At 34.5% G+C, this 13,467-nt stretch overlaps 1 protein-coding gene across 4 annotated transcripts in view; it reads right to left on the minus strand.

Moving 5' to 3' along the window:
- The window catches only part of LOC115216506 (potassium voltage-gated channel subfamily H member 7-like), a 263,445-nt gene extending 253,503 nt beyond the window's left edge, over positions 1 to 9,942 (minus strand). For all 4 annotated transcript variants that reach the window (XM_036506283.1, XM_029785942.2, XM_036506282.1 and 1 more), the window contains exon 1: positions 9,462 to 9,942. In XM_036506283.1, coding sequence (XP_036362176.1) covers positions 9,462 to 9,857 — 396 coding nt within the window. In that variant the 5' untranslated portion in view covers positions 9,858 to 9,942. The remainder of the gene's footprint in view (positions 1 to 9,461) is intronic.
- Between the last annotated feature and the right edge of the window lie 3,525 nt (positions 9,943 to 13,467).

A 13,467-nucleotide genomic window follows, 5' to 3' on the forward strand; every position in this document is an offset into this window, starting at 1 on the left:
TTTAAAATCACCCTGTAGGTGCAAACGTCATTATCTGATGTTGATATTTAAGGCATCGAATATCAACTTCAGCTAAATCCAACAACTTATATATCAATTTAGCAATGAACAGATAGCAAGATTTCGTTACGCTTTTTCATGATAACTCATCAAAAATAATGTATTTGCGATCTAAACAATATGATCTGACCTGAGATTTAGAAATCCTTACTCATTCTCGATCGATTTTGTTCACCAAAATGCCCGATACAGACAAGTGATCTTTATCAGCTTAAACAGTATCTCAGCTGCAACAGTTAATCATTTGATAATGTCTCCTTGGAAAATTTGATGATACCTATTTCGATCTGGCTATATATGTTTCTTTGCTACACACAAGGGGCTAAACACAGAGGGGGCAAACAAGGATAGACAAACGGATTAAGTCGATTACATCGACCCCAGTGCGTAACTGGTACTTAATTTATAGACCCCGAAAGGATGAAAGGCAAAGTCGACCTCGGCGGAATTTGAACTCAGAACGTAACGGCTACGCATTTCTCCCGGCGTGCTAACGTTTCTGCCAGCTCGGCGCCTTCAGCTTACTCAGTATCCGAGTACAGTTGTTCATCCTCTGATATTGTCCCCTTGGCAAATTTGATATCCATTTAGATCTTTCTTTAAATGTTAAATATTGCGGTATATATTTCGAAGCTTACACAATCAGCAGCATTTTTACCGGGTTCAGAGAACAGCCAATCTCCTCCTGCATAAAGTTATGTGGTGTGACTGTGAGAAAGGTATTTCTATAAACGAATATAACAGTGAAAATTAGTGAGTTTACGTGTTTCTGTCCTTTCTATGAATAAAAGTACATCTCTAAGAAATATATATATACTAGCAGTATCGCCCGGCGTTGCTCAGGTTTGTAAAGGAAATAACTATAAAGCATTTTTAGAGAGTTATAGCCAAAAAATAGCGAAAAAAATGGGAAAAAATGATGGTAAATTTTTTTTGAGAGTAAAAAAAGGTGGAGTTGCGTCCCCTAGACAGTTTGCGGTTTGTGTTTCTGATTCTCGACCCCATGTCGAATTTATCGACTTTTTTCAGAACTGGGGGAACTTTTCAAAATTTTCACTGCGTTAGTTTTGAATTATGACATTGGGCTATGTGTGTATCAAGTTTCATCAGAATCGGTTGAAAGCCGTGGTCAGAGTGAGGGTACAAGCAAACAGACACACAGAAACACGCACAGACAAACTGCCGTTTATATAGAGAGAGATTTTTAATAATATATTATTATTAATATTAGGAAATCAATATCAAAACTCTTCAGAAAAGATATACATGTGTGAAAATATTTGTTGTATTAAAGATATATAAATAAATAAATATAAATATGTATAAAAATATATGTAAATATGTATAAATATATAATGTATATGACAGTTTAAAAGTTTTGAATTATATCTCTTTTACTCTTTCTCTTTTACTTGTTTCAGTCATTTGACTGTGGCCATGCTGGAGCACCGCCTTTAGTCGAGCAAATCGACCCCGGGACTTATTCTTTGTAAGCCCAGTACTTATTCTATCGGTCTCTTTTGCCGAACCGCTAAGTGACGGGGACGTAAACACACCAGCATCGGTTGTCAAGCAATGGTGGGGAACAAACACAGACACACAAACATATACACACATACACATATATATACATATATACGACGGGCTTCTTCCAGTTTCCGTCTACCAAATCCACTCACAAAGCATTGGTCGGCCCGGGACTATAGCAGAAGACACTTGCCCAATATGCCACGCAGTGAGACTGAACCCGGAACCATGTGGTTGGTTAGCAAGCTACTTACCACACAGCCACTCCTGCGCCTGTAAATATTATTTATTTATTTATGTATCTTTAATACAACAATTATTTCCACACGTGTATACCTTTCTGAGGAGTTTTGATATTGATTTCCTAATATTAATAATAATATATTATTAAAAATATATATGTATATGTATATATCGCACGTATTAAATATATAAATACTTTAATAGTATTAATACTTTGATACAATTGAGCACTCAATATAAATTCAGTATATAATATTCTCATTGAATATATTTAACTAAAGATTTATCACCACGAAACAGGACCATTAAATGAAGATACTATGTTTTAGCGAAGAAATGTTTATATTCAGATTTGTACACAAGTGAACGGCAAATGGAATGTTATATGCACAGCCCCACTTTAACTCTAATATTCTAATACTATATTTAGCAACGTCCCCGAGGGATCGAAAAATAGAAGAGAATATTAGAATGAGCAAATTCTAATATTCCATCATTCTATTTTGCCAAACTCACAATGCCCCTGGTAGTTTCTAACTGTTTGTGGCTTTAATTATAAATATGTCTACTTATAATGGTGCCGATTCTATAATCTTTCTGCACCAATGTCAAAGATGGTTAAGACTACCCTACAACTATCCTCAAATAAAACAATTATTCTTCACCAATGGAAAGATTGTGTAGCGTTTATAAGAGCCTGTCCGTGTGGAATCTGATTGTTAGAAATAGCAGCTATATCTCACTAAAAATCAGAATTTATCGTCTTAAGAAATGGCAGATATTGAAGAATATTGTCTTATCATTGCTAAACCAGAAAAAAAAAAGAATATTTTCACACTCCAAACCTTTGATCGGAGTTCTCCCTCAGAAGTGACTTACAGCTACACAACAGCAATCCGTCATGCAGGTGGAGTATCACAATTGATGCGGTGTTATATATCGTAAATGATGATCCCATCCTCCATACTGCTTTGAAGCTCAGATTGATAGATGGATCTTGAATAGCTTTCTCAATAATACATAGAATGTATTTGATCTGCTTAGATATGAGGTTTTCCCCTCTGATTTTAATAGTGTATGACACAAGTATTAGTCACCGTTATGTAGACCTGTCCTGGTGGTGCCTCTCTATATTATATAATATATTTCCTTTGTGAACGACCCTTTATTTGCAAAACACGGGTGTATGTTTAATAACAGTAACAATCAAATCTTTCTCTAAGCTGCCTGTACTCTTCAAATATGTTAAACTAGCTAAGACCGATAGAACGATGGAGTCTTCAACGGAACACTTTGACCATTGCTTTATTGACTCAAAGCTGAATTGAACCTAATAGCAACGAGTCATGGACGGGCTTTAGTTTCTTAGATAAGGTTCAGTGACATAATAACGGACCCTTCCTATCATATTTTCACTGAAAAACGCAATGTATTTATTGTAAACTAGCAGTATAGCCCGGTGTTGCTCGGGTTTGTTTTCTTTTCGACCCTTTAGAATTGGACTTTTTGAAAAGTAAAAATTTTGCATTATGTAGCTTGTTATTCTTTTTACGTGAACATTTTTCTGGTTGAAATACACTGAAAAATAGCGACACAGCAGTCAAAAAATCGTAAAAAAATAGGGATGTTCATAGAAAAAAGCACCATTTTGATGTAAATAAGTTTTGGTCTTAGCATGGTCCGATTTAATTTTTTTTCTCCTACGGAAGTAAGAGTAAGCCTTCGTCTATCACACTCTCAATTTTGGTTAACTTGCGCCGCAGGGTCTCGGAGGAGATAGTGTTAGTTGAAGGCTACCAAACCTGCCACACACACACAGCATTATATGTATAAATTATTCTAAGAATATGTGGCTCATGTTATGCATGTCACCGTCAGTTGAAGAAAACAGGAAGTTACTATTTGGCTAAAACTACACAGCAAATATATCTGAGAAGTGAGGAAAACTATATGCTTGCATTTGTGATGTTACATAAGTCTTGGTCACTCATACTAAATTTATTGGAGTCTATTCAGTCATCGTTAGAGCGGTAGAGATTTACAATAAAATTGTAAGAAATTAGTCGTGTTTGTCTTCTAGTGAGTGGGGTAAGCAGTATCCATGACACTCACTGTGCCTCAAAAACTGCTTTTTTTTATCAAACCTTAAGAGTATGAAAAGCAAAGTCGACGTCAGCGGAATTTGATCTTTTAACCCAAAGACGGAAAAAGTGCCGCTGAGCATTTTACCCAGCGTTCTAACGATTCTTCCAGTTCGTCGGCTTAACTTACCCACCACATTATTACCACCACATTATCTTATTAAATATACATTCATAGGCGCATGAGTGGCTGTGTGGTAAGTAGCTTGCTAACCAACCACATGGTTCCGGCTTCAGTCCCACTGCGTGGTATCTTGGGCAACTGTCTTCTGTTATAGCCCCGGGCCGACCAATGCCTTTTGAGTGGATTTGGTAGACGGAAACTGAAAGAAGCTTGTCGTATATATATATATAAGTGTGTGTGTATATGTATGTGTGTGTATATGTTTTAGTGTCTGTGTTTGTCCCCCTAGCATTGCTTGACAACCGATGCTGGTGTGTTTACGTCCCCGTCACTTAGCGGTTTCGGCAAAAGAGACCGATAGATTAAGTACTGTGCTTACAAAAAGAATAAGTCCCGGGGTCGATTTGTTCGACTAAAGGCGGTGCTCCAGCATGGCCGCAGTCAAATGACTGAAACAAGTAAAAGAGTAAAAGAGTAAAAATGAGTAAAGAGTCTAATGGTCAGGGAGTTCAGTTCACAATTATGGGTTCCTGTTTTCAATCCCACCTCTTAGCAATTCAGGCGAGCAGAGTTTACTATAGTCATATATTTACATGAGATTTATGAGTGAAACTTTGTCAACTAGAACTATATAGAACTCATCGAATGTACCTTAGCAGAAATTCACAAAGACAATGTTATCTACCGACGTGTCACGCTGCATTAGGATTAAATTAAGGGCGCAACTACTCGTGGAATAATAAGCCAACTACAATATAATCTAATACTTGGATTGTTTAATTGATCGAGCTTCTGAACATCAATCGTCGAGCTTGACGGAGGAGCCATCTTGTTTTTGTTACTCTGTACATTAATTCGAGAACTACTAAGAACTACCCCAAAACTGGACATTAATAATTACTTCACGTTTTGAAACAAGCCAGCAATTTTAGAGGAAGCGGGTAATTAATTACATCCAAATCAGTACTTGACTTGTACTTTATCTTATCGACCTAGAAAGGATGAAAGGCAAAGTTAACATAGGCAGTATTTGAACTCAGGGCAGAAAGAAGCACAGCTTAGCATTTTGTTCGACTCCCTAACAGGCCTGCCACGTCCCCTCCTTAAACTGGGCATCAATAATAAAATCTTTCTAGACTGTCTTGTAGTTCTCTGTGGTGGGTCCTTGTTTTCTGGTCTTGAACCTGTTATCGCGGGAGCATTTAGCTACGTTTTATCACAATATGCGTTCGAAAGGTAAACTTTATTTTTCATCTTTCCGAAGTACTTATCAAGTACTGCATCCATTTAATCAACGTCTTGGTGTTTTATTGCTAATCAGTGGTGCAAGCATTCAGACTCTGTGTCCGATTTGAGGATACATACTTCCTTCTCTTCTGTCAATTGCGGAGGCCGTGCCAGGCATCATGGGCATTGCCTTCACTCCTGACTAAAAAATAAGACGGTGACTAATCTAAATTCGAAATCAGTTATGGTGAATGGTAATAGTTAATAACAAGATGGCGAGGTGGCAGAAACGTTAGCGCGCCGGGCGACATGCGTAGCCGTATATCGTCTGCCGCTACGTTCTCAGTTCAAATTTCGCCGAGGTCGACTTTGCCTTTCATCCTTTCGGGGTCGATAAATTAAGTACCAGTTACGCAGTGGGTTCGATGTAATCGACTTAATCCCTTTGTCTGTCCTTATTTGTCCTCTCTGTGTTTAGCCCCTTGTGGGTAGTAAAGAAATAGGTAATAGTTAATAATTTTTTGTTGTTTTACTCGCGGATGATTTGTTTCAAACAGTACAAATTAAACACCAATCTGTATATGACCATCTGTCGTCTGAATCTCTCTCCCTCTGTTATTTCATACATTGACTTGCAAGGTCTATACGAACACCTCTACTGTCATCAGTTTCTCTTATATAGAAAAACACTCAGAGTCATTCATAGATGATCACATATAACGGACAGATGTCTCGGTACAAGAGCATTCTGTAAGCTATGTTTCCCTTTATTCAAGTTATCACTTCCTGCACTAAACTACCCCACCACACACACACATTCGTACGTGCACACAAACACGCATTCATTCATACATACGTGCGTACATACATAGGAGCGCTCTGAGATATAACCGATAGGCGAAATATGTTTTCTGTTACATACTTAGAATAGAAGTTGAAAAGCATTAACGTCATATATAGTTCACACCTCATTTGTGTTCAATATCGGTTTCATTAAAATAATCACCCCTAAATGTAAAGTTGCATAACTGTAACACTTAAATAATTAACTGAAATTAAATTGATTTAAACTGAATTAACCTGGAAGTTGCCTTTACCAAAATCATTTGAATATTAAATAAACTCAATTTAAATAATCAAATTTAAATTAATCCTAAATGTATCACAATTATGCAAATATACAGTTACTGAAGTTTATCAGAAACCGTTGGAGAATACGAAGTATTCTGTCCATGTGAAATGTGAAATATCATGCTTCTCTGCTTTTACTTTAAATATGCAGCTCTAATCGATCGTTTTAGCAGGTAATATTTTCTGTTATTACATTTGCGTCATGTAATTTCATAAATGAAGGCAGCTAACTGGCAGAGACATTAGATCGTCGGATAATATTCTTTGCTGTATTTAAGCAGGGTCTTTACTTTCTGATTTAATATCCAGTTGAGAAGAACTTTGCCTTTCAGCATCTTGAGGTAAATAAAACAATGGCAATATAATATTTGGGTCAATAGTATTCACTAATTCGTTCCACTTAAAATTGCTGGCGTTGTCTCTCATTTAAAAACAGTATTTTAATTTCTTAATATTTAGATTAATGGAAATATTTCAATCCATTAGTTTTAACATATCAAGGAGTGACACCGCTGAAATTAAAAATATTCGCGAACAATTAAGGAAAATAAATCTGTAACATTACAAGAAAAAAAAAACTGGTATTAAGAAATCTATCCTATTATAAAATTTCAGAAAATGAAAGCATAGTTGTGGAGTTGTGACGGAGGGATTCACAATTTGAAGTACAAGATTTTAAAATAGGTTTAATGACTTTCAGAAATTAAACACGTTTTTACAAATGCTGTGTAATTATGAGATGAGATATATTTCAATATCTCGCACACTGAGGTGACTCATAATATAATTAATTTCAGTTTTCAAAGTAAAAGAAGAAAATGAAATTCAGAAACAAATATAATTGCAATAGCTTAAATTATTCTGTTAATTGAGGAGAAATTTAAGATTGGGAATTAACCAGACGATTGCGAAGATATTTCGGTAGAATCAATGCAAAAAACAATCATAAAAACAAAAAGAAACAAACAAAACGATTCCAAACAAAGGCGAAAAACAAAAACAAAAGCGAATTCAAATAATGAAGAACTACAGACTCTTTTCCCTCATTTGACTCTAACATTAAGCACACACATATGTATATATGTATGTATATATGTATGTATGTATGTATGTATGTATGTATGTATGTATGTATGTATGTATGTATGTATGTATGTATGTATGTATGTATGTATGTATGTATGTTCATATATATGTTTCTGAAGACAACACTCATACACACACAACTATACACATATATACATGTATCATACTTATCTTACGAAATATGTAGATTGCTTAGACGTGCTCAAGTCGAACATAAGACGTTAGACAGGTATGGAAAATAAAAGGAAAATAATTCATATTAGGCAAACCACAATCAGCACATAGGTGTGCAGATTTTTGATCACGGTAAAATTCGTCCAAAATTTAAACCCATATTAATATATCGAACATAGAAAAATATAAGGATATTAAAAGTATGTATAGATATCAATATATAAATATGAGTGTAGAAACATAGTGATAATATACTGAAATATAAGAACGTTTTTAAAGCATTTCAAAAGATAGTCAAAAGTTCATAATAAGCGTCTAATAATGTTTTTTGTTACTATTTTAGATGATAATATGCACTGAATGCATATCTACCGTGAATATCATATGTCTCCTGACGAAGGAGACATCCTCCGAAAATGGATTTCAAGATCCATTTATCATCCGGAAGAATAAATCCCAGAAACGGCTATCGGAATATTATCACCTAAAATTGTAACCCGAAACCTTATTAGACGCCTATAATTAACTTTTGACTATTTTTTTCAAATCCTTTAAAAACGTTCTTTTACAATATTTTTTTCTACTCTAACCACAAGGCTCAGATCGAGCCCGGTACGAACCTGGTATTTAATTAATCGACCCCGAAAGGATGAAGAACATAGTCGACCTCGGCGGAATTTGAACTCAGAGCATAAAGACAGACGAAATACCGCTAAGCATTTCGCCCGGCGTGCAAACGTTTCTTATTTCCTTATTGCCTACATGGGGATAAACATAGAGGGGATAAACAAGGACAGACCGGCGCCAGTGCGGAACTGGTACTTAAATTATCGACCCGGAAAGGATGAAAGGCAAAGTCGACCTCGGAGGAATTTGAACTCACAACGTAACGCAGACGAAATACCGCTAAGCATTTATCCCGTCGCGCTAACGTTTCTGCCAGCTCACCGCCTTTTATCTTTTATTATTTTATCACTATGTTCGATATATTAATATATGCTTTAATTTTAGACGCAATCTACCTTGACCAAATCCGCGCACATATGTGTTTTTAATGGTTTGTCTATCTGAATTTTTAATTTTTATTGCACACACACACACACACACACACACACACACACACACATATATATATATATAAACATACCCCTCCCTATATATATATATATATATATATATTATATATATATATATTTGTTATCCTGAGAATAAGGTCAGATGCCTTATATCTGAGATGAACTATAAGAATCGTACTATTCCAGTCCCAAATGACATTTAGAATCGCAATGTAAAAATATATGAATAAATATCGGAACAAATAGAGTTATTCTAATTTGAAAATGTTATTTCACATCTTGAATACACTAAAATTCCTTTTACACAGCCACACATTCATTACAACTGATAAAGTATTTTTAGATAATGAGAAATGGTGTTTGTTATTATTATTATTATCGGTATTAGTATTTCCCGTGGAATTACCTTATTTCTTTGTAATGTTTGTATTATATTTGGATATTCGATTCCAATGTTTATGGAGAATCGTCCAAGTGTCCCCATTAAGCATGAGTTGTTACTAATTTCGGAAGTATTAAAATACTAATTTTAAATGTAATTTTAAAATTCATTAAAAAAATATTCATCGGATAATTTGGAAAACCGAAAAAAAATATTCATAATAAAAACGAAAGAAAATAACATTATGAACTACAAAAAGATAAAAAAAAATAAAAATGGTCTTAACTCACATCACTTGTGCCTGAGCCAAACAGTAGCAAGTCAAAAGGAATGGCAGCAATAGCATCAATAAGGAACCATCCTTTCACATAGTGTTTGGCAATTAACTGAGGATCACTGGCCACTTCACCATTTTGAAGGAATGTAGTTCGAAAGTTAATAAGAATGTCAGCTATGAACATAATGTCAACAAGGAGGTCGATTATCACCAGGGGATCCGCCTTGCTTGTCTCGGCGTTTTTCAGGCGCGTCGCAGCATCCCTGTTTAGCTTCATTCGGATTTCGTCTTCATTTAGAAGGAAGGCCGCTGAATAGGGAGTAAACACGGCTGTGTACAGAACTAGCAGCAGGATTATCCAATCCCAAACGGCTTTGAACGGAGAATAGTGGAGGATTATGAACTTCATTTGTGTCGACTGTTGACGTTTGCTTGGTTCCGGTTCTACTAAACTTCGGGACTCTTCATCACTTTTATCTTGTTTGTTGGATTCCTGTGGGATATAAAATGGAAAAAGTAAGAAATTGGCAAAAAAGTAAGAAAATGGAAAATATAAGAAAATGAAAAAAAAGTAAGAGATTCACTCCAACTGTTTCAGATGCATTTTTATTCATGAAAAGATCAATTACATTAGAAAAAACAAAAGAAGTACCCATTTTCGTCGGAAGAATTTTAAATTTAAATCTAAAATTTAACATTTAACATTTGGACCATTAAGTATATATTTTGACTCCCACATCTCAAGGATGACCAAAAGAGTTTATGTACGATTGTACATATAGATATATATTTATATTCGATGAGAATATGGATTTGTTCATGCGCTTGTGTATGTATTTTCAAGGACAATTCTGCATGTATACATATGTGCGTAAGTGTCAATATATATACCGCTGATGCATATTGGCATAGAATTTTTTTTCTTTTGTCCTTATTTATAATTGTTTATAATTTTCACCTTTAAAGGTATTTTAATATGCTGCCACTTTGATGAAATTCTTTTTGGAAGAAAATTTGTTATGCTATATTCCAAGTATATATATATATATATATATATATATAGGTGTATATATATATATACATATATATATATGTATATGTATATATATATATGTTATGTATATATATATATATATATATATATTTATATATGTATATATATATATATTCTTTTATTCCCTTACTTCCGTCAAACATTCCGGATCGCAACATTAAAGGGGTTTAGTCGAAAATCTCGACCTCAGGAATTATTCTTTGTAAGACTAGTACTGATTCTATCAGTTCCTTTTGATGAACTTCTAATTTACGGGGATGTAAACACAACAACATCGGTTGCAAAGCGATGCTGGTGGGTGGTAGACAAACTCAGACACAAAGACACAAACATATATATATAATTTTTTCTCGCTCCTCCTTAATTCTTCTATCCCTCTGCCTCTACCTCTCTCACTTCCCTCCCCACCTGACCGGTGTTCTGCCAGGCCTGACTTTTCTTTTTTGATTCGACTACCAACCGTGCAACATATATATATATATATATATATATATACAGAGGGTGATCCCACTCCAGAAAAATAAACACACACATGCACACACATAAACACAAACATTACACAAATATTTATAATGTAGTAAATAGAATTACATTTTACCTTATATTGATTAGAGAAAATAGCCTAATACTAGGACATATAAAACCCATAGCGGGAAAATGGATATAAGTAAGCTGGGAAACCTAATGCCTATTTTTACGTCAAGAGTTTTATATGCCCTGATATCATAATAAATTATATAATCAATAATCGGTGAAAGCTTATGGTTCTGCATGATAAACTTTCACTCTCCAGCGTCTTCTAATTCACACATAGTTCGTATACATATTTATATATATATATAAATCTATATTTCTAGGCGCGTACGTTTATGAATGAGTGCTCAACAATATTTACTAACCAACTGTTTCATTTCTAGCAATATTTCTTTTAGACGTTTTATCTTGTGTCTTCAACTATCAGTTGAATAATTCCAAGTCTATTTTCTGTCAAAGGAACTGGAATTGCATTCAGATATGACTCTTTGACAGCATTCTATGACAATAGCTACGCAGTACAAACGGTAGCGCTATGAATATTCTTTCTGCTGAATGTCATATGCAACATACAAATCTCAATGACGTAAAATATTACGCAACTCAAATAAACTATATATATATATATATATATATATATATATATATATATATATATATATATATATATATAGGGGTAAAATATGAAAAATCAACGAAAATGTACATTGCAAATGAAAAATGGCTATTTATGACAGGTAACGACAGATATATACATTTAGATTGACTGAGGTAGTAATACGAGTCATAAAAGTCATTATTATGAGATGATTATAAGATGATAATAAAGTAAGAGAACAAAACGGACCATGGTTTATGCGAAGTATTCATCGTTTGAACAACACCGGTTGATATACGGTATCAGGTCTAATAGTTCTATATATATATAGATTCAGATGAATATGGTATTTAAGTTGAGGCACAAGAATTTAATATGGTATTATCCATACAATTTCAAAATAAGGTGATTAAAATCAAAATAAGCAACAAGGATATCTGGAGGTAATCTCTCCCTCTCTCTCTCTCTCTCTCTCTCTCTCTCCCTTCAAACTATATTGATATAAGTTTAGTATAAGCAGCTATATAAGCTTTATAAATGCATAAAGGAAACATTTGAGGGTGCTGAATAGCCCCTATATTAAGAAATAAGGCTTAAAGCCATTAAGGATGCATAAGGGTGCAGTTTATATACATTGACAGGGGAGGTAACCTTCCCACGAGCACACCTAGGAACACTAAACTAGACTACTTTCGTCTATTATTTGCAGAGTAGTCAGCAGTGAGTATGATGGACTCTTGCTGTATTCGACGCATGAGGGTTAAAACTTCTGCTTTTATCCTATTTTTTTTTCCTTTTTCCAGATGATGTTGAGTAAGCCAATCCCTTAGATGACCTTATCAGTGATTTGTTTAAAGTGGCAATGACATTTGGAGGTCCATTGAAACCTTTTGGTACTGCTGGTAGTATATATCGCTATACGTATGCCACCAGAGTGATGAAGAGCAGACCTCAATTGGATGACCGATAGCTCTCACGAGTTCTTCCAGCCCTTGCCGGGTCGGTTGTTTTCATCTCACCGGTATTCAATATCCATATCCATATAATCATCCTCTACTTCAAGTAAACTTCGTGGCGGTTTCGGTTTCATTACCGACAACCCGACCATGGGAACGCTTGTACTGTTTACGTATTACTAGTAACACTCAACAGCAGCCTGACACATACTCATACTTATATATATATATATATGATTATAATAAAGGTGGCTAGACGAAATATAAAACCCAAAAGGAAGAAATCGATTGTCAGTAATAGTGACTGAGGGTGCATTCTAGCCCCGACATTGCTAGAAATAAGAGTCAAAGACCCTTATAACTACAAACATAGCCTACGTCTAAGTACTGACAGGGGTGTTAACCGCCCCGTAACAAGCGATATATATATATATATATATATATATATATATATATATATATATATATATATATATATGTATGTATGCATATCTACATATATGTATGTATATCTATATATATATGCATATATATGTATATATACGTGCACAATGTATCACTAGCGATTTTTTCTCTCTCTGTCTTCCCTTCTCGGGATCTTTCCTTCTCCTATGTTTCCGACGAAGAGCTCCGCTCGAAACGTCAAACCCTCTTTCTTCCCTTCTTTCCAGAGCGTCCAATAATACTTTATTTGTTCCACGTCCTTGCGTTGTTGTCTTTTTGTTTTCTTGTTTGGATTATCTATATATATATATATATATATATATATATATATATATATATATATATATGTGTGTGTGTGAGTGTGTGTGTTATCGACTACTGAGAATAAGTTTTCTTTATCTTTGTTAAAATATTTGTGCTGGAGAAAGCTTGA

Source organism: Octopus sinensis, linkage group LG10, assembly GCF_006345805.1.
Source record: "Octopus sinensis linkage group LG10, ASM634580v1, whole genome shotgun sequence".
In the NCBI taxonomy this organism is placed as follows: domain Eukaryota; kingdom Metazoa; phylum Mollusca; class Cephalopoda; order Octopoda; family Octopodidae; genus Octopus; species Octopus sinensis.